Raw genomic sequence first — 22,815 nt, 5'->3', positions numbered from 1 at the left:
TACAAACGGACCTCTGGAACGGATTATGGTTGTAAGCCAAGGTACCACTGTATTCAGTTTGGATCTTCTGCCTGCTTTCCCTCTACCTTTAGTCCTAATAAAGTTCCTTCATTTCCCTCTACATTTTAATCCTAATAAAGCTCCTAAATTTGATTGGTGAAGTATGTAACCTCAGGGTTTTAGATAATGATGATGATGATGATGATGATGATGATAATAATAATAATAATAATTTATTATTTATACCCTGCCCATCTGGCTGGGTTTCTCCAGACACTCTGGGCAGCTCCCAACAGAATATTAATAATCATAATCATAATAAAGTATCAAACATTAAAAACTTCCCTAAACAGGGCTGCCTTCAGATGTCTTCTAAAATCCCTGAATGCCTAGACACCTGCCATTCAGGCTCCTGGGAGGTTAGGATTAGAGTTGTAAGTGACTGGCACACTCTTCTGAGGTCTGACAGAGACTTAGAGAGGGTGCAGTCTTCTGTTACACTCTGAGGAAACCACAAAGGTGCAGGCTGAACTGCAGAGTGCTGGGGCCCTGGCTCAGAACCTTTTTAAGAGTGACTGTTTAGGGGTGTATGGGGTGTTAGGGGAGGGGTAGTCCCTTCGGTAGGGGCACGTCATGCTCCTTCTGGGGTAGTTTATCCATCTTTGGCTCCGTTAGATTGAGCAGACAAGAGCAATAGTGGGTCCAATGGTCAAGAAGACGGTTTCTGCATGTGCTACAGGAGCATCTAGGAGACAGAAAACTGACCTTAAAGCTCCACTGCCTTGCAGGGTATCTTCAGAAGAAGAAAAGGCTAGGGTGGCACCTTGTATGCCTCCTTCCGGCAACAGCAGCCTAGCTGGTGCCAAACAGATTGCTCTGCTTTCCTCTGGACCACATCAGTGAGGCCAAGAGGGGCAACCTGTCTTCTGGGCAGCCCAGAACCTCCATACCCACTGCCCAGGCTTGCACTCCGAGGTGATCACTTTGGTGCTGTTAACACAGCGATTTGGCTTCATCCCTGAAGGCACACTCCATTGTCTCTTGAGACAGACGGATGCCAGCCACAACAACTTGTTCAGTGCATCCTAGGTCCCTCCTCCTCTGCGGCTGCAGGAGTAAGTGGGAGGGTGGTGGCCACAACTTCTGGAGAGTAATATCCACTGGCAGCACTGCAGGGCTGTTGTGTTGCAGTTGGGCAGTGAAGGTGGGAAAAGCTCTATTGGGCGTCCTTCCTTCATCACACTGGATGCAAAGTGTGGCATCATTGAGGGAAGTGAGGACCGGGGCCAGATGAGCCCCTTGGAGGAGAATGAGACCAAGTGAATGAGCCCCATAGGTGATCTTGCAGAGAGAAACCCAGAAGACAACTTCAGGTCAAGCATGCTTTGGTCCTGCGGGTTGAGAACTTTGCACCAAAAAGTTGCCAAAAGTTTGCCAAAAAGGCAGTATTGTACTAACCTGTCTCATCTGTGCAATGCAACTTTCCACCTCCCCAAAGCTGCTTCAGAGGGTTGGGGGAACCCCTTGAACAGATTTAGCGGTGGTATGGAGGAGAAGAGGGGAAGCTCTGTTGCTCCAGCGTAAATCCTTGAGCTGATGGAACTACAGTGGAACCTTGTTTCCTGAACTTCAATCGTTTGACTCCCAAAACGGTTCAGGGACCAAGGCACGGCTTCCAATTGGCTGCAGGAAGCTCCTACAGTGAATCGGAAGCTACGCCAGACGTTTGGTAACCCGTTCCGGTACTTCCGGGTTCGGTGTGGTCCGCAGTCCGAAAACATGCAACCAGCAGCGTTCGTAACCCGAGGTATGACTGTACTTATTTAGTGCTACATTGAAAACAACCCTATTGAAACCAGTAAGGCTTAGTTTCTATGTATTCTTCCCTCTATTTTGCAACTGTGTGACTGCTTGTACTTTGCTTGTCATTTTAAGCAGAGCCAGTTTAAAGGAAATGGTTACTGCATTCTGTGTCTTGGTGCCAAAGGCGTAAAAAAATCCCTGGGTGCACCGACCCCAATCCCCCAAGGACACACACTCACAGCTGAGAATGTGCTGCTACAGGAAAAAACTGTAGCAATGTGGTATTAGCCCCAAAGGAGTTCTGCTCGGAGGAAGTATGAGGGGCAGGGAATGGGGGAAGAACACACTTTTCTAGATTTAGTTGTTTTGGAATCCAGGTCTTGGGGAAGTCAGCCACAGAGGGTGTTTTCAAGAAGCAAGTGGGGGATCGCTCCCTTCACCCAACCCCTAATGAGCTTAATCCCTGACTGACCCATCTTCTGTGTATGTCATGGCCCTGCTGGAGGACCCGCCCCCCCAATTGCAAGAGGAGCTGGAGGGCCCCCAAGACAAATACTAAGGAGCAGCAGTCCATGCCAATGGACAATGAGACAGAGCAGAGGGATCTGGGACCTTCAGAGATCACGACACAAATGAGTTCCTGCGCAGAATGGGAGGTTGTGGCTGAGCAGCCTCCAAGTCCAAGAGATAAAAGATACACATGCCAGAGCACCCACCAGAGGAACAAGGACTCTGGAATAAGAGTTGCTCATGAGAAGACCAACTCCTCAGTCCGTATGGCTTGCAGCTGTGCTTCAGGGTGGGTCTTTGAAGGCTTAAGGCAGTGATGGCCAAACCTGGCCCTCCAGCTGTTTTGGGACTAGCTAACAGGACCAGTGGTCAGGGATGATGGGAACTGTAGTCCCAAAACAGCTGGAGGGTCAAGTTTGGCCATCACTGTCTTAAGAGTAAACGCCCTTAGTTCCTTACAGCAGCTCCCTGAGCAGAGTTCCTTTACAGCCTGGCCTCTTGTGTTGTCCTGGTGTTTTGACCCTGGACTCCTGTTGGGCCTTAGTTTTTGAACTACAGTGGTACCTCACAAGACGAATGCCTCGTAAGACGAAAAACGCGCAAGACAAAAGGATTTTTCGTTTTTTGAGTTGCTTCGCAAGACGATTTTCCCTATGGGCTTGCTTCGCAAGACGAAAACGTCTTGTGAGTTTGTTTCCTTTTTCTTACAACCGTTAATACCCAGGGAATCCACGCTCCGCAAGACGAAAAAAATCGCAAGACGAAACAACTCGCAGAACGAATTAATTTCGTCTTGCGAGGCACCTCTGTATCTGTGGGTGGATTTGGAACTGCTGGATTCAGTTTCACCCGAAGCAGAACAATGCAATGGATTGTTTCCTGGGTTAGCTCTGCTCCGTGTTCCACTGCCTGCATTTGGAGCTCTGAGAATTAATTTCAGAATGCAATTGTCCACGTGACATCTGCAGCAGATTCCAGCTTGCACAGAGGTTGGATTGCTGCAACACGTTCCAATTGGGGCTGCCTCTGGTGACGGTTCAGAAACTCCAGCTGGTGGATGCTTCGCCTGGGCTGGCTCTTTCTCCCTTCTGCATTGGGGTGGAGAGCGAGTGGGAGGCGGAGCCGGGGAGGCTGTGCGTTGCTGCCACCGCTGGCCTCCAGGAGGGGACCAACAAGGAGAACATTGGGTGCCAAAGAAAAATGTTTTCATAGAAGTCATCATAAAAATCCTGGGCAACTTTGGAAACGTATAGGAGAATGAGCGTTTTGCTGATTGAAGCTTTTTATTGAGGTTCACACAGGCAGCTAGTGGATCTCCTACAAGAAGATAGGACACAATAGGACACAGAAGACTGTATCCTATTTACTCTCCCTGCAAAGAAATGGCATTGGAGAGCAAGGACTGCAGCACTCTACCTCATGCAAGCTGTGCCAGCCAGCATGGACTACAGATAATTCCCACAACTAAGGGATAAGAACGGTTCCAATAGATTGACAGCATTTGGTGGGGTTGGTTTTTTCAGAACCAGGCAGAGGGCCTTCTCGGTAGTGGCACCCGCCCTGTGGAATGCCGTCCCACCAGATGTCAAAGAGAAGAACAACTACCAGACTTTTAGACGACGTCTGAAGGCAGCCCAGTTTAGGGAAGCTTTTAATGTTTAATAGGTTATTGGAAGCCACCCAGAGCGGCTGGGGAAACCCAGCCAGATGGACAGGGTATGTATGTATGTATGTATGTATGTATGTATAAATAAATAAATAAATAAAATAATTATTACTGCTACTACTACTATCTTTGCTGGTCTTGGGAGAGAAATAATGGGAGTGTTTGAAAGGAGGCTGGCTTGGGATAATAAAAGTTCAGAATCAAGCAGCAGCCTAAGGATCTATCAGCAGAACAAACTTGATCTTTGTGCCACCACAGCCAACACAATCTGGATTGAGACTGGACTTTTCTTTGTAGCTTCCTCTTTGATGTCCTTTTAAACAAGGCGCTCACCGCTTTCAATTTAGGAAGAGCGGCAAAGCTGCTGGGTGTGTGTGTATTGTGGTTTCTCTATCCTTCAGCTGTGGACAAAAACGAATCTGGAGACTGCAACTGGATCTCTCCTTCTCTCCTCAGTCCCCATGTAGGTACCATATCCTGCTTATGATGGTGAAACTGGATCAGTTAATTATTTATACACAACACAGGGATGGGGGTGGGATTACATGCAGGCAGGTGAAATGTGGTGTGTGGACATGTAGACTAGGAAGGCTAGAGAGGCCTCTGAGTCCCCTTTGCCATTTAGTGGTCATACCAGGCCATGAGCCACCACTTAGAATCATAGAATTGTAGAGTTGGAAGGGACCTCAAGGGTCATCTAGTCCAACCCCCTACAATGCAGGAATCTCAGCTAAAGCATCCGTGGCAGATGGCCACCCAACCTCCAAGGAAGGAGGGCTTCCCTTTAAGAAGGAGCTGGTATTCCAGAGCTCCCAGGTCATTTCCTCATCTGTCACCAGGGACCTCCGTGACAGCAAAAAGGCCACCACAGACAGGTTAAAAATAACTGGGAGGGAGCCATGAGCAACCCTCTATTTATAACTGCCTGTGTTTATTTGGCTGTTTCAATCCCCAAGTCCGGCCCATTTGGCTTCCTGCCTTGGGCACTTTCACATTTCTGGTTACGTATGTGTAGGGACACCTTCATCACACACAGATACACACTCCAAAGGGTGGGGTTTTTTCCCAAGCAGGTATAAGAATACCCTTTGCAACAAACCTTTCGGAGATCACAAACTTTCCCCACCAGCTGAGAAATCAGCTTTGGTTTGTGTGGAACAGGCATAGGCAAACTTGGCCCGCCAGATGTTTTGAGACTACAATTCCCATCATCACTGACCACTGGTCCTGTTAGCTAGGGATGATGGGAATTGTAGTCCCAAAGCATCTGGAGGGCCAAGTTTGCCTATGCCTGGTGTGGAAGGTCTTCTTCACATAGAAAGAGCTGATAAAGGGCTCAGAAAGCTGCAGTTCAGACTCACCAAGCCATGCTCTCTAACTGGCCTTTCTTCCAGTCCCAGAGGCGTGGGAGGAATCTATAGGTAGAGCTGATAATTTAGAGATATCCCCTTTTGTATTAAGAAAGAGGCTCAGAGGCTGTTGCACAATTCCTAAGAATGAAGTTATGTCACATCATTCCTCACACCTGTGGACCCAGAATCTTTACTGTGGTAGTGCTGGGGAATGACATGCAGCAAAGTTTATGCATATTTACCAGGGATGGCTGAAGATACCGTATTTTCCCGTGTATAAGACTAGGTTTTTCCCCTAAAAAATAATGTCAAAAATTAGGGGGCGTCTTATACACAGGGCCATCTCCCCCCCATTTTCTTAAATCTAAGTCCCCCAAAATAGGGGGCATCTTATACATGGGGGCGTCTTATAGCCGGAAAAATACAGTATTTTGTTGCCTGACGCAGAAAATACAATACCTGCCGTGCCCATCAGGGTCATAGTGCTCAAGACTAGCAAAGTTATTTTGGGCATTAAAGGCAGCTAATCCCACAAACAATGGTAGTAGAAATACAACAAAAACAAACAAAAATAGATTTTCTGCCCTTTAACCTCATCCTGCCTAAAGGTGAGGCCCATCCACAATTGCTTTCTCATAAATAAATCCCACTGAGCATAATGTGCCTCACTTTGAAGTAAAGACACATACAGGGTTTCAGTCTCCATCATTTCATAACTGCTTTCCATATTTCAGGGGGAACCCTGGTATCTGACACAGGTGCTCAAAGCTCAGTCTTCCTGAAGTCTGGCTTAATTCAAACCCTGCTTTGGCATGGTTTGTGGTTCAAACTTTATGAAGAATTGGGAGCTAGAAGCTTGAGGAGGAGAGGCAACTTTCATACCGTTTGCATGGATAACAATTCTTCCCAACTGTGTATGCAGAAGGTTTCACCATCAAATGATGCTGAGTCCAAATACTCAAGTAGGTTTTAAAGCACCAATGGCTGTGAACCCATCTGTGACTCTGCAGTTTCCTGTCTGCAGACTTCCTGTGCACAGGGGCAGAGTAAGGGGGTACGGTGGAGGCGGGTTACCCCGGGTGTCACCACTGAATGGGGTGACAAAATGCCACCGCGGGGTCAGCAGCGCGCCTGAGCCACGCGTCTCTCCTGGGAGTGACGTGGTGGCTTGCAGGCTCTGCGCTGCCCCGAACGGTCCGACTGCTGCATCCCCCTCAGCTGTAGGGCGGCTGAGTGGGAGGAGGCAGGCAGAGCCTATGAAGGCCCCACAGAACGTCCTGCCCCAGCTCGCCCCGTCCCACGGTGGCTGGCCCGGCCCCTGGGCGCACGGCACGTGCACTGCCCCAAGTGCCCGATCAGCTTGCTCTGCCACTGCCTGTGCATTATTCATTTGTAAGATTTGTGAGATAGCATATCCACACACCGTATTTTTCGCTCCATAAGACACACTTTTCGCTCCATAAGACGCACCTAGTTTTTAGAGGGGGAATGCAAGAAAAAAAATATTCTTTAAAGGGAGTGCTGAGCAGAGCCTCCTCGGGGAAAGCCTCCAAGAGGCTCCACGCAGCTCTTTAAAGGGAGCGCAGCTCTTGGGGGCTTTTCCGGAGGTGGGAGAAGGGACTGAGGGGCACAGCGATCCCTCTTGCTGTTCTGGCTTCTGGCTTAGCCACGCAGCCTGCATTCACTCCATAAGACGCACACACATTTCCCCTTACTTTTTAGGAGGGAAAAAGTGTGTCTTATAGAGCGAAAAATACAGTAATTCAGCATCTAAGGTAGATGAGGAGAGTCTTTGGCATCTCCAGATGTTGCTGATCTCTCACCATCCCTGGCCATTGGTCATCCTTGCTGGGGCTGATGGGAATTGTAGTTCAGTGACATCTGGAAGGCCAAAGGTTCCTCACACCTGATCTAAGGAAGGATATGTTCACACACCGAAAGTAAGCAGAAGTGGGAGTAGAACTGACAAGCTCCACCAACATTACACTGGCAAAAGTTATTCTTAGACGGGGCTGTGCAACAATTCTAAAACAGTAAGTAGGCCAACAACCTCAGTACATTCCTCCATATATGAGCATGCCTAGTCTTTGTGTCCATTTCTGTGAAGCGCTTTCAGAAGGGAACCTCTTTTCCAGCCAGAGTGAAAGAGATAGATTGCCCCCCCCCCCACACACATTAAGCAGTGGTTGAACCACACGGCTTACAAGGACCTTTCCAGTTCTATGATCACGGCATCCCAGGGCATGACAAGATCCTGAGGCAGCTGGTGGAAAATATGTGAAGGAAATCTGCTAATGAGCACACCTAGTTTGCACAATACCCCAGCATTTGATTCCAACGGCTTCAACAATTCATCCAGGAGCATTAAGGAAGAGGGATGCAAACCAAAAAGTGCATTTCAGACTGTACACACCATGACACCTCCCCAAGACAAACATTGTTGCACAAAGGATCCTGGGGCACATATTATGGAGTGCAGCTGCGTGGAGTTTTTGACCTGTCTTGCACTTCATTTCTGCAGCCATTGGAGTGCATGCTGAGGATAAACACTATTAACATTCCTTCCTCTTTGTAATAGCTCACATTTCACAACATTGTCAGAGAAATGGGTTATTGGCTAGTGCTGAAAATGGCATAACTTTAATAAAGCTTGAGTACAGACCACTGGGTCTCTCTCTCTTCTTTCTTTCTTTCTTTCTTTCTTTCTCTCTCTCTCTCTCTCTCTCTCTCTCTCTCTCTTTCTCTCTCTCATTTAAGATTGAGAAACTGAGATGCAGAAAACTAGAAGAATCTCTTGGGTTGCAATCTTCTATTCACTTACCAGGGAGTAATCTCCATTGAACTCAATGAGACTTGCTTCTGGGTAGGTGGGTATAGTATTGCAATGACTGTCAGGCTATATTCCTAAATGCACATATTTCTGAATACGTCCACTTTGCACTGTCAGTTAAGGTGGCAGAATTAGAAAGCGATATCTGTACTTCCAGCTGCCTCTTCCTCCTTAAGCCCAGAATTCACCAAGCTGCCTGTTCAAAGGATGAAAATAATTTTTGGGAAATTTGCCTACATTTTTTAAAATAATTTTATTAAACACCAATTATAATCCTGTGTGAATTTTTCCGTTCGTCCAATCCTCATATCAAGATGGTTTCCATATATCACATTTCTAATGTGAGATTTTGACCTTGAGATGTCACCTCAACATTTTATGAGTTGTGTATTTTTACTTCAAATGGCATGATTTGCTGAGACCTAGATGCTGGTGAGATCAATGCACTGGGTTATACCATCTTCTTGAATTTCTTTTTAGGCTGCTAGTTTCCTTGGCAACATGCTCCAGCTTTTGTTTTAAAATACCGAATTCAAAATAAAGAATATAAGCTACCAAACAGAAGTATGGCTTCAAGCCAGTTGGTTGTGGAATTCCACTGTGTTGCCAGCTACCTAGCTCTCGTTTGAGAAGATAATCATTGAAACAACAACAAATGCTTATCCCTTACATCAAGAATGGAGAATCTCTGCCCCTCCAGTTGTTGCTTGCCTCCAGTTCCCATCAGCCTCGGCCATCATAGTCAATGGTCAAGAAGAATGGGAATTGTAATCCTTGAACTTGCTGGACTCCAACTCCCATAATCCCTGACCACTGACTGTGCTGGCAGTCCAACAACATCTGGAGGGTTTCAGGTTCCTCACACCACTGGAATTTGAGAGCCCAAAGTCCACCACTGCTATTCCTTTTCACCAGTGTCTTCCTTCCAATGAAAATGAAATGAAAAAAGCAACCATTTTTTTATCATCCAAGTATTTGTTAATTCTATCAAGTTTCCCCATAGCACTTCTCTATGAAACCCACCCACCCACACACACACACCATTTTCTGTGCCTTCACATCAGAGCCAGCTCATGCACACATTGATAATTCATTGAGTGAACAAGCCATGGTAGGTTAACTTCCAAGCCACATGTGTCCATTGAATTCCATGTGAACTCAGTCCTTTTTTAACAGAGCCCTTCAGGTGAGGTGAGTACCCTCAAGCATTCTTTTCATTATCTGATAACTCAGCAAGTGAAGTCAGTGGATGTGCTTACTGGTCAGCGATGAAAATACTGAGCAGCAACAGCCTCAGCACCGTTCTCCTGCAAAGTACCCCAGATATCTCTTCCCAAGGCAAGGATACCTTCATTACGGCTCTTTACACCAGGGGTGGGGAACCTGTGGCCCTCCAGATGTTGCTGGACTCTCAACTCCCATCAGCCTCTGCCAGCAGAGTCAGTGGTCAGGGATTATGGGACTTGGAGTCCAGCAAGTTCAGGGGGACCACAGGCTTGGCATCCCTACTTTAAACCTCTGCTCCTTTTCACCAGACTATTCCAAGCAGCAGAGCTAAATAAAGCAATAGATCCACAGGCAGACACTTAAAGAATAACCACACAAGTCACCCTGTGCTCTCTGGATGAAGGTACAGAGATTGCTAACAATGCATTAGCTAGCTGCTGCAAAATAACATCTGGAAAAGTACAGAAGACAGGCAGCAAACAACAAAAATACTTTCCTTTCACAGGAATAAATACATTAATATGCATATCTTAAGGGCAGTAGGGCAAATGATTGAGATAGTCATTGTTTTCTCCCAGTGCTCCCAGAATTATAATTATATATTGCCCCAGGACTACCATTAACCATTAACCTGGATTCAACCTTGCTTGTTGGTCAATGTAAATAATAGCGCATCAGGAAGTGGGTTTGGGTAGGCATATGGATTCATGGCACTGTTTGCGATACACTAGCCCAAAGGTGGCTAGCCTGTGATCCTCCAGTTGCTGAATTCCCATCATCCCTGACCTTTGGTCATGCTTGGCTGCAGAGCTGCAGCTATGGGGAGCGGGGCTAGCCAGGTATTTTGCCCCCAGTGAAACCTACAGAGGGGTGCCATTGAGGCTCCCATCCTGTGTGTGTGTGTGTGTGTGTGTGTGTGTGTGTATGTGTGTGTGTGTGCACGCGCGCACGCATGCCAAACTGGGTCTTTGTCCCGGTTGAAATAAAGCCTAGTTTCACCTCTGCTTGGCTGGAGCCGCTGGGAGTCCAGCGACGTCAAATGTTAGCCCCCTCTGCAGCAGCATTTAATTGCCATTTGACTCCACCGTTTATTATTTTTCTCCCTACATCCATATATGTATTCACAAACCTGACAACACTTTGTACATAAGTGTATAAAAAATAAAAATCCACAAAAGCTTGCGCCACAACCAGAGCCGGATTTAGGGTGGTGTGGGCAGTTCTCCTGCACAGGATGCCAAGCTGAGGGGGTGCAAAATTGAGAAGACCCATTTGGGGCCCCAAATTTTGGCCTTGCTCAGGGCGCCATACTACCAAAGATTACCAAAGCCCACCCCTACCATAGCAGTTCTGTTCATCTTTAAAAGTGCCACAGACTTACTGCTGCTTTTGCTGCAACAGACTTAGCACAGCTACTCTCACTGCACAAAACAGGCAATTACTTAGAAGCATGTCCAAAAGCTGTATCAGCTGTCCTGGAAAGCCCAGCTTCTAATCCTCCTGAGTGCAGGGCACACTGCGGTTACCCTGCGTATACATTCTGCACATGTTCAAAGGAATTTTTATTAGCATATTCCGCTTGTTGATCCCTGGCATTCAATGTAGTTTCCATGACCCAAATTAAATCCTGCCTGGATATGTGTGTGCGCGCACGTCCCTTTGCACTTGTCAGGGTGCAAAGAGAAGGCTTTTTGTACCTTTAATGCTTTCTTCAATTTGGGGTGTGTGTGGCACCTGTCAGGGTGAGAAGCTGCGGCAGGTGAAATTCCCCACCTCCTAACAGATCCCTGGAAAAAACACAGGCGCCCTGCCCTCCTTCCTAGACCTGGCTGGAAGGCACGCATCCACTTCTACGCTGTCACCTCTTTTTGCCACTGCAAAGCGGGAGAAATTATTTTGTCACCGTTCTGACAACCGGGCGTGGGGAGGCGGGAGGCGGGGGGCAGAGCCCTTTTCTGGTGCCGGAGTAGAAGCAGAGCTGACTCATAAGGAAAGCTTCAGTGCAATGCTGGAGTCGTGCGCGTAAAGGGGGCGGAATCCATCCCGTTCGCCGGTTGTGCAAGATGCAGAAGGCCCCTTCCCCAGCCGCCGGGCGGGCAGCGCGCCCAAAGCAACCCCGCGTCCCCGCCAGCAGACGGCTCCCTTCTGGCCTCGGGAGAGCGGAGAAGAGGAGACCACCCCGCCGGAGAAAGGGAAGATGCAAGAGGGGAAGGGGCTCCTTTGCCTTCGGGGAGTCGCCGCTTGCATCCGGCTGCGGCGGCGCCGGCGAACATCCCCCTCCTCGATCCGTGCGCTTCCAGGGTCCAGCGGGAGCCCCGTCCAGGGGCCACTCACTTTGCAAGAGCCCCGTCCAGGGGCCACTCACTTTGCAAGAGCCCCGTCCAGGTGCCACTCACTTTGCAAGAGCCCCGTCCAGGGGCCACTCACTTTGCAAGAGCCCCGTCCAGGGGCCACTCACTTTGCAAGAGCCCCGTCCAGGGGCCACTCACTTTGCAAGAGCCCCGTCCAGGGGCCACTCGCTTTGCAAGGGGTCTTTGGAGAGCAGGGGGGGCACCGCGTGCCACCCGGACGCCTGCGCCCCGAGGGTCTCCCGCCCTGCGCCCCCCTCCTCCGTTTCCCCGGGGCGCCCCGGGCGCCTCCCCCGCGCTGGCCACCCACCTGCTCGGCGTGGGAGCCGGCGTTCATGCCCATCCGGGCCAGGCCCTGGCGGAGCTCGTGGACGTCCACGCGCCCGTCCTTGTTGGTGTCCAGCTGCTCGAAGAGGCTGGCCCAGCGCTGGTGTCGCTCGGGGTCCCGCGCGCTTTCGGCGGGGGGCGCCGCTCTCTCCCGGGGCCCCAGCATCCTGGGTCTCACCGGAGCCCCGGCGGCAACAGGCGGGTCTTGCTGGCCGCGGAGGAGCCCGACGGGCCGGGGGCCACCATCGCGCCGCGGCCCGGCCTCCAGCAGGCTCGCTTCGCAAACGGAGACGCCTCCGCCGCCGCCCGCCCGCGCAAGGGCATTTAACCGACGGCTGCTTGGCGTCGCCTCCCTCGGCCGTTTCCTCCTCTCGCCCCTCCCCGCTTAGCGGGAGAAAACGGGCGCCGAAGGGTTAATGCGCCTCCGGGGGGCGGGGAAGGAAGGAAGGAAGGAGGGGGAGGGAGGGGGCCGACCGCGTCAGGAGGGCTTAGGCGCTCCGCAAGCCAGCGCTCGGCAAATGCGCAGGATCCGAGCCGCGCTGCGGCGCTGCCTTCTCCCGCAGCGGCCATTCTGTCGCCGGGTCTTGGCTACGCCTGCCCGAAGAAGCCGCCCGGAGTCTTTCCCTGCAAGGAGACTTTCCCGGCTGCAACAAGTCTTTTTATTATCAATTTTTAAATTTATATTTTTCAGGTTTGTACATTTCGCGGATTTCACAATCATTTTGACATTTCCAATCTTGACTTCTTTCTGCAGTTCCTCAAATTTGTTTTCAATATCTTCGGCATATCCAAAATAACTTAATTTGCTCATTTATTCATCTTCTTTAAATATATACTCTTATGAAACTGCAGGTTATTATTACAATAATCCTGCCAAGGCTCCTATCTGTTTACAGTTTATCTGTAAATGTTCAACCATCCATTTCCATTCTTTTATAAAAAGTTTGTTATCTTGATTTTTTATACTTCCAGTAAGTTTCGCCATTTCTGCATATTCCATAAGTTTTTGTATCCATTCTTCCTTTGCTGGGACTTCTGCTTCTTTCCATTTTGGGGCCAGTAATATTTTTGCTGCTGTAGTAGCATACATGAATAAATTTCTATACATTTTAGGTAGTTCTGTCCCTATAATTACCAAAAGAAAAGCTTCTGGTTTTTGTTCTTACAAACTTTATTTTAAACATCCTTTTCACTTCATTATGTATCATTTCCCAGTAAGCCTTAACCTTACTACATTCCCTGCAGCAAGTCTGCAGACAGTGACTTAGGAGGCAGCTCCGGCAGGGTCCTGGGTAAGTGTGCGCAGAACTGCAGACAGGGCTGCAGATCAGGAACTCAGAGAAACCTAAGACGAGCCCTCCTGGATCAGGCCCAAGACCCCACGTCATCCAGCACTGTGTTCTCACCGTGTCCAGCTAGATGTCCGTTGCAAGACTGTGAATGGGATGTGAGGGCTCTCGCTTGCAGCTTCCAGCAAACTGTTTTGACTATGGCAGACCAACACGGCTACCTATCTGTAACTTAACTTCTCCCAGTGAGGGAACCACCAGAAGGCCCTCGGTGCTGGACCTCAGTGTCCGGGCAGAACGATGGGGGTGGAGACAGTTCTTCAGGTATACTGGTATCTGAAGAAGTGTGCATGCACACGAAAGCTCATACCAAGAACTAACTTAGTTGGTCTTTAAGGTGCTACTGGAAGGAATTTTTTTATTTTGTTTTGGGAGAAGTTAAGTTACAGGGATGGGACACAGGTGGCGCTGTGGGTTAAAGCCTCAGCGCCTAGGGCTTGCCGATTGAAAGGTCGGCGGTTCGAATCCCTGCGGCGGGGTGCGCTCCCGCTGCTCGGTCCCAGCGCCTGCCAACCTAGCAGTTCGAAAGCACCTCCGGGTGCAAGTAGATAAATAGGGACCGCTTACCAGCGGGAAGGTAAACGGCATTTCCGTGTGCAGCTCTGGCTCGCCAGAGCAGCGATGTCACGCTGGCCACGTGACCCGGAAGTGTCTCCGGACAGCGCTGGCCCCTGGCCTCTTAAGTGAGATGGGCGCACAACCCCAGAGTCTGTCAAGACTGGCCCGTACGGGCAGGGGTACCTTTACCTTTACCTTTAAGTTACAGGGAACCAGGCAGAAGGCCTTCTCGGTAGTGGCGCCAGCCCTGTGGAATGCCCTCCCAGCAGATGTCAAAGCGATAAACAACTACCTGACATTCAGAAGACATCTTAAGGAAGCCCTGTTCAGAGAAGTTTTTAATGTGTGCCATTTTAGTGTATTTTTGGTCTCTGTGGAAGCCGCACAGAGTGGCTGGGGAAACCCAACCAGATGGGCGGGGTACAAATAATAAATTGGTGGCTAACAGATTGAGGTTGAATCCTGACAAGACAGAAGTACTGTTTCTGGGGGACAGGAGGCGGGCAGGTGTGGAGGATTCCCTGGTCCTGAATGGGGTAACTGTGCCCCTGAAGGACCAGGTGCGCAGCCTGGGAGTCATTTTGGACTCACAGCTGTCCATGGAGGCACAGGTCAAATCTGTGTCCAGGGCAGCTGTTTACCAGCTCCATCTGGTACGTAGGCTGAGACCCTATCTGCCTGCGGACTGTCTCGCCAGAGTGGTGCATGCTCTGGTTATCTCCCGCTTGGACTACTGCAATGCACTCTACGTGGGGCTACCTTTGAAGGTGACTCGGAAACTACAACTAATCCAGAATGCGGCAGCTAGACTGGTGACTGGGAGCGGCCGCCGAGACCATATAACACCGGTCTTGAAAGACCTACATTGGCTCCCAGTATGTTTCCGAGCACAATTCAAAGTGTTGGTGCTGACCTTTAAAGCCCTAAACGGCCTCGGTCCAGTATACCTGAAGGAGCGTCTCCACCCCCATCATTCTGCCCGGATGCTGAGGTCCAGCGCCGAGGGCCTTCTGGCGGTTCCCTCATTGCGAGAAGCAAAGCTACAGGGAACCAGGCAGAGGGCCTTCTCGGTAGTGGCGCCCACCCTGTGGAACGCCCTTCTAGCAGATGTCAAAGCGATAAACAACTACCTGACATTCAGAAGACATCTTAAGGCAGGGAAGTTTTTAACGTGTGATTTTACTGTATTTTTGGTTTTTATGGAAGCCGCCCAGAGTGGCTGGGATATAAATAATAAATTATTATTATTATTATTATTATTATTATTATTACCTGAGCATCGACTGTAATCAAAATGAAAACAACAACCCAATAACATACCCACCCACCCAGGTTGAAACAGGATAAGTTTGCTGCCTCAGATCAAAGTTGCCCATGGATGTTTAAATGGGCTGGTGCCAGCTAGCAGTGGCGTAGCGTGGGTTGTCAGCACCCGGGGCAAGGCAAGTAATTTGTGCCCCCTAACCCATGGATTTGCGCCCCCTAACCCTAACCCCCAGATGTTGCGCCTGGTGCGGCCGGGCCCCCCCTGCACCCCCACGCCACGCCACTGCCAGCTAGCAAGGGGAACTTCGGAAGTTCTGCTGTGTTGGACCTGCCACCAAGCTAAAGGGCCCCTTTCCCCTGAACCCCTTTAAGCTCTCCTCTTTGGTGGCACTGTCACAACTGCTAGTGAGAAAGGCACCTTGTCTCATCTCCTTCTTCCTACTAAGAAGACTTGAGCGTTCTTGGCAGAGCAGAAGGAAGGAGGGTGGGTGGGTGGAGTGGGATCTGGAGACTGGATCCAACCCCACAGCCCATGAAAGGCTAGTTCCTGCAAGCTCTGCCCACCGACTGACGCTAAAGATAATCTCTTCCCGTGAATTAGCCGGATGCAGGTTTTCGTTTTTCTCTCCTTTTCTACCCCCCTGCCTGTTGCTGTCGTTGGAAGTGTCGTAAGCATGGCCAGGTTTTAATTCCTGCTTTCGTACATGCCCTGCCTCCAAATCCTTCAGCCTTGAATGCCTTTGTTTGTTCCTTCCACCGCTCCGGTGGGGCAATTTGTCTGGCTGGAGAGGAGGGGAGGTTGGGTGGAGAGAACGGAATGATGGATGTTTCCATCTTCCCTACCACCTTGCTGTGCATGCGGAAAAGGAATGTGAACCAGGGCATTGCCCAAGGAGCCCGCCTGCTTCTTGCCAGCTCTTGATTGGAGTAATGGAAGCCTTGGAGGAAGTGGAAAGAAAAGCCAGCCCAGACCTCTTCTGTTTCCCACCAAGAGCTGCCAGTTATTATTGACTGAATTTATATACCACCCTATACCCGGAGGTCCCAGGGCGGTTCACAGAAAAGATCAACATAAAAACCACAATATATATAATCAAATTAAAAACAACAAACCAATACCCCCCCCAAAAGAGCCACATTTTAAAAGGGCATAGGATGTCAATCAGATCAACCAAAGGCCTGGTTAAAAAGGAACGTTTTCGACTGGTGCCTAAATGTGTATAATGAAGGCGCCAGGCGAACTTCCCAGGGGAGAGCATTCCACAGATGAGGAGCCACTGCAGAGAAGGCCCCGTTCTCGTGTTGCCACCCTCTGGACCTCTTGAGGAGGCGTCATATGAAGAAGGGCCTCAGAAGATGATCTCAGGATCTGCGTAGGTTCATATGGAAAGAGACGTTTCTTGAGGTACAGTGGTACCTCGGGTTAAGAACTTAATTCGTTCTGGAGGTCCGTTCTTAACCTGAAACTGTTCTTAACCTGAGGTACCACTTTAGCTAATGGGGCCGCCGCAGTGCCACTGCTCGATTTCTGTTCTCATCCTGAAGCAAAGTTCTTAACCAGAGGTACTATTTCTGGGTTAGCAGAGTCTGTAACCTGAAACATCTGTAACCTGAGGTGCCACTGTATTGTGGTCCTGAGCCTTTTAAGGCTTTATAGGTCAAAACCAGCACTTTGAATTGGGCCTGGAAATTAATTGGTAGCCAGTGCAGTTGGAGCAGGGTCGGTGTGATATGCTGAAACCGTCTTGCTTCGGTCAGTAACCTGGCCGCTGAATTCTGCACTAGCTGAAGTTTCCGAACCGTCTTCAGAGGCAGCCCTACATATAAAGCACTTCAGTAATCTAACTTTGAGGTTACCAGAGTACAGGGTACCTTGGGTTAAGTACTTAATTCGTTCCGGAGGTCCGTTCTTAACCTGAAACTGTTCTTTACCTAAAGCACCACTTTAGCTAATGGGGCCTCCTGCTGCTGCCGTGCCGCCAGAGCACGATTTCTGTTCTCATCCTGAAACAAAGTTCTTAACCTGAAGCACTATTTTTGGGTTAGCGGAGTATAGACAACAGTAGTTAGGCTATCCCTGTCCAGAAAGGGGCATAGCTGGGGCACCAGCTGAAGCTGATGGAAGGCACTCTGGGCCACTGAGGCCACCTGAGCCTCGAGTGGCAGCAAAGGATCTAGGACAGGCATAGGCAACCTTTGGCCCTCCAGATGTTTTGGCCTACAACTCCCATGATCCCTAGCTAACAGGACCAGTGGTCAGGGATGATGGGAATTGTAGTCCAAAACATCTGGAGGGCCGAAGGTTGCCTATGCCTGATCTAGGAGTACCCCCTGGCAGATGAAGTTGATGGATTATATGGAGCTGGCGGAAATGACTGGCAGAATCCAAGACCAGGGAGAAGAGTCGGTGGAAGAAGATTGGTCCTGAATGGGGTAACTGTGCCCCTGAAGGACCAGGTGCGCAGCCTGGGAGTCATTTTGGACTCACAGCTGTCCATGGAGGCGCAGGTTAACTCTGTGTCCAGGGCAGCTGTCTACCAGCTCCACCTGGTACGCAGGCTAAGACCCTACCTTCCCGCGGACTGTCTCGCCAGAGTGGTGCATGCTCTGGTTATCTCACGCTTGGACTACTGCAACGCACTCTACGTGGGGCTACCTTTGAAGGTGACCCGGAAACTGCAATTAATCCAGAATGCGGCAGCTAGACTGGTGACTGGGAGTGGCCGCCGGGACCACATAACACCGGTTCTGAGAGATCTGCACTGGCTCCCAGTACGTTTCCGAGCACGATTCAAAGTGTTGGTGCTGACCTTTAAAGCCCTAAACGGCCTCGGTCCTGTATACCTGAAGGAGCATCTCCACCCCCATCGTTCAGCCCGGACACTGAGATCCAGCGCCGAGGGCCTTCTGGCGGTTCCCTCATTGCGAGAAGTGAGGCTACAGGGAACCAGGCAGAGGGCCTTCTCGGTAGTGGCGCCCGACCTGTGGAACGCCCTCCCATCAGATGTCAAAGAGATAAAGAATTACCTGACATTCAGAAGACATCTTAAGGCAGCCCTGTTCAGGGAAGTTTTTAATATGTAATGCTGTATTGTTTTTAACACTGATTGGGAGCCGCCCAGAGTGGCTGGGGAAACTCAGCCAGATGGGCGGGGTATAAATAATAAATTATTATTATTATTATTATTATTATTGGAAAAAGTTTAAAGATTATTTACAGAAATATTGTAAAATTAATGAATGCTAGAAAAATGATGGAATGATGTTATATGGCTTTAGCAGAAATGTTATAAGGAATTAGGTACAGACAGATTGTAAATGTATTAAAGGGGAAAAACAAGGTTAGAATATGTTAAGATTAATTACAGGATAGAAAACAGAGGAAGATGGAAAGGAATTGCTGAAACAGTTAATTGAAGTGGAATACAAAAAGGGAGGTGTGAGGAGGTCGCTGAAACAAGTGAACGAAAGTTATGATATTGAAATTAATGGATGTGCTTTTAATTGTTTGTGTTTTGTTTGGTTGATTCAATGTTTTAGGGTTTGGGTTGCGTGGTGTTTTTGTTTTTGTATTGTATTGCATTGTTTAATTTTTTTCCTTCTCTTTTGTAATCTTTAAACTGCCAATAAATATATATATATTTTTTAAAAAAGATCTAGGAGTACCCCCAAGCTAAAATCCTGCTTCTTCAGAGGAGGTGTAACCCTGTCAAGAGCAGGTGACCTCCCACCCATCTGGTCTTGGGAACCACCCGCTAACAGTGCCTAAGCCTTATCTAGATAGCCTTATCTTCAGCTTCTTCTTCTTCAAATGATCAAGCTTCTGTCTCTTTAGAAACACATGCAGAAACCTGGCAGCTCATTCCCTACCTCACACCTTTATCTCCAAGGCAGGAGAAAGAAGTCCCCTGCTTTATTTCTGTAGTAATGTGCTTCTGTTAAAGCAGGGCTGGCCCTGCCATTAGGCAAGAGAGACAATCGCCGGAGAAACCCAAAGACAGGGGTGCAGAGCAGGGACAAGAGCTCTGTGTGTCATGCGGTTTGCTTGCCATGCATCGTTGACATTATTATTCTGCTCCCAAGCAGTAAAACAGAGCTGCCAGTCCAGTTGGCTTTTGTACGTGGAATGGGGCAGCGAAGAGTACATTTTGCTCTTCCCTTCAGGCAGCAAAAAGGTATTGGGCTGGCTTTGTGTTAAAGGCACAAGAGAAGGTAGGACTTTGGTTAAAAAAGAGCAGTAACTCTGAACTCAGTTGTGTGGTAGAAGTGAAATAAGTAAGAAAAATGGGGTCATCCCAGAACTGTGCATGTTGCAGTTTTATTTTTAATCCCTTTCCTAGCAATTTCAAACATGGGATTTGCTGAGTGGTTCATTGTTGAGCTGATGTTTTCTGTGAAATATCCACTGCATTTTTCGCTCCATAAGATGTACCTGACCTCAGCCCTGAGTGCTCACTGGAAGGACAGATTGTGAAGCTGAGGCTCCAGTACTTTGGCCACCTCATGAGAAGAGAAGACTCCCTGGAGAAGACCCTGATGTTGGGAAAGATGGAGGGCACAAGGAGAAGGGGGCGACAGAGGACGAGATGGTTGGATAGTGTTTTCGAGGTTACCAGCATGAGTCTGACCAAGCTGCGGGGGGCAGTGGAGGACAGGAGTGCCTGGCGTTCTCTGGTCCATGGGGTCACGAAGAGTCGGACACGACTAAACGACTAAACAACAACAAGTTTTTAGAGGGGGGATGCAAGGGGGAAAAAATCTTTAAAGGGAGTGCTGAGCAGAGCCTGTATGCATCCCAGGCTCTGCTCAGCGTTCCCTTTCATGAGCCGCGTGAAGTGTGTGTGCAGCGCTTGCAGGCTTTTTGCCGAGGAGGGAGACGGGCAGCCCGTCAGTGACTGACACGTTGATCTACCCTAACCACATGGTAATTATTGTTTTGCAAACTTAATTTTTCTTCATTTTTAGTTTTGTAACCTAAATATTTGTATTTTTCAGATCAGACCATGGCTTCTTCAAGTAGGCAAAAATGTGTCAGTGTCCACTTATCCCCAGTATAAATATGACATATCGGCAAACGTCAGAAATTGAAAGATAACTATAGCATGTACACGAAAATCTATTTCAGATTTGAAATCAGCATTGAAAGAACATATAACAGCAGCTGAAAAATCTCATGCAACAGAAAATGGAAAAAAAAAAATGTTCCCCAGTATATTGTGTATCCCAAGGGAATACATTTTTTTGCATACCTCCAACTGAACATGTCATGTTCAATGCTATATAAGTCACTTACATTTATACTCATATTGCACTACTTTGACTATGTGTTTAATAAAATATTGAATTCTTGTGTTGTGAAAAACAAAGATTATGGTGAAAAGTGAAAAACATGAATTGCAAAAAAAAACCCTAGAGCTTACAGAACAAAGCCAACTTCAGATATGAAATCAGCACATCAAAATTAGGTTAGAACAACTGCAGGTGTCAATGCAACAAAAATGTTGTTTCCCAGTGTCAAAGCACCCCAGGGTGCCACAGCACCCTGGTTGAAAACCACTGCCATACTGTTAGAGGAGGGCAGATCACTAGCAGGGAGGGAATAGTGGTAGAGCTTGGCAGCAGGGTGAGATGGGGGGCAGGCGGGCTACACATCGCTTGAGTAATCTTTGGATGGAGCTTGTACTCTTTTCCCCGATTCTTGCCATTGCTATCCTGGTGGCAAGTGAGCTGGCAGAGTGAAGGGACTAGCAGGCTGAGCTGAAAACCAGGAAACCCCTGGTTTGAATGTCCCCTCTGCCATGTACGCGCTGGATGGCTTTACGTAAGCCTCCCCCGCCCCGTCTCAGCCGTAGTCCTCTGCAATATGGTAGATAATAATGCCAGCTTGCTTTAGGATTGAGTAAGGAAGATTATGACTGAATGATCAGGTGACGGGCTTTGAACGCTTGAAAGGACTACATAAAGTGAAACATCACAGCTAAGTACGGTAAGTGTACAGTACTTTGAATTTTTTTTATAAAAAACTGGTTAGGTAATTAGCTCATAACATACTGTTAAAAAGAAGGTTTTTGGGGGATCATTCTGCATGATCCCCAAGCCCCTTTAAAAAGATTTTTATTATTTTCACATATCAAATTATTCCAACAATTATATTTTCCCCCAATTTCCCCCCTCCCATCTCCCCTCATACCCCTCCCTCCCCCTACGACTTCCCTCAGTTCTTCTTTCTGATTTATTAACACATACTATTCTCTGCATGTTATAAAAATGTAAAAAATCTCTGAATTGTCCATCTATTATATTAACAAATAAATTTGCATATGTTTATTCAAAACCTGCCAAGGAGTCCAATTCGTTTTGTTGATTCTTTAAGTATTTTGTAAAAAGTTTCCATTCTTCTTTATGGTCACAGTTGTCCTTCTCACACAATTTGTGCGTCAGTTTAGCCAGTTCTGCGTAGTCCATCAACTTCTCTTGCCACTGTTCTTTTGTCGGGATTTCTTCATTCTTCCATCCTTCCCCGATCCCCTTTCAAACCTATGATACTGTGTCAGCGGGGGTAAGTGGGTAAGAAGAGGAAACCAGCCAAACCTTTGTTAAGGCTGGCCAGTTCAGTGTTGTCTTTTAACATATCCAAAGAAGCAGCTCTGTAGCCATTGAGGCAAATCGGCAGGCCTTTCCCCCTCGTGTAGCTGGGTGGCAAGTCAACTTAGGATAGATTCACAGTATTGCAGAGTTGGCAGGGACCCCAAGTGTTATGTACTGAAGTTCTCACCCTGGGCCAGCAGGGGGATACTGTAGATAGTTATGCAAATAAGGGATCGAAAGTGACGTTCAGCGATTGGATAGTTTTAGAAAATTGTTACAGTTACGTTGTACTGGAGCTCTATATAAGCAGGCTGACTGAACCCTTCAGTTCAGTTCTGTTCTGGCCTCTGAATAAACAAGAGCTGTTTGAAGAATCGCTGTGTCGTCTGATATATTCACCCACAACTTAACACCAAGGATCATCTAGTCCATGGGTCAGCAAACTAAGGCCTGCAGGCCGAATCAGGCCCAACTGCCTTCTAGATCCGGCCTGCGGACAGTCCGGGAATCCAGGCAGCCGGCATAGTGCACGCGCATGATGTTTTTACGCGTTGCATCTGAAGAAGTGTGCATGCACACGGAAGCTCATACCAAGAACTAACTTAGTTGGTCTTTAAGGTGCTACTGGAAGGAATTTTTTTATTTTGTTTTGATGATGTTTTTTGTGACTCAGCCAGGCTTGGGGGGTCAAAAGTGAGGTGGGCGGCTGCTTGAGACAAGCCCCTTCTCCGTCCATCGCGCATGCGCAGCAATCTCTTCTTCCAGGGTGGGGAAGAGGGAAAAGGAGCCACAGGTTGGATTTCCACCATGGAGCTGCCGGCGACTGACCTCAGGAAGGGTAGTTGCAGCGGCAAGGGCTCGGAGGCGCCTCAGGAGCGATGCCCGCCAGTGTCTGTGGCGGCGGCGCTCCCTGCTGGAGGAAGCGGGGAGCGCTTGGGTGGCAGCACTCCGGAGCAGTTCTGCGCTCTGCTGGGGAAGCCACTCGTTAGCT

General features: G+C 48.6%; 1 protein-coding gene across 1 annotated transcript in view; it reads right to left on the bottom strand.

Annotated features, from left to right (window-relative positions):
* Nucleotides 1-12,449, bottom strand: part of LOC307206719 (mitochondrial adenyl nucleotide antiporter SLC25A23-like) — a 49,660-nt gene extending 37,211 nt beyond the window's left edge. The window contains exon 1 of the mRNA XM_079960099.1: nucleotides 12,047-12,449. Coding sequence (XP_079816225.1) covers nucleotides 12,047-12,229 — 183 coding nt within the window. The 5' untranslated portion in view covers nucleotides 12,230-12,449. The remainder of the gene's footprint in view (nucleotides 1-12,046) is intronic.
* Nucleotides 12,450-22,815: the final 10,366 nt, after the last annotated feature.

Source organism: Podarcis cretensis (assembly GCF_951804945.1).
Source record: "Podarcis cretensis genome assembly, chromosome: 17".
In the NCBI taxonomy this organism is placed as follows: domain Eukaryota; kingdom Metazoa; phylum Chordata; class Lepidosauria; order Squamata; family Lacertidae; genus Podarcis; species Podarcis cretensis.
This window is presented reverse-complemented; position numbering and strand designations above follow the sequence as displayed.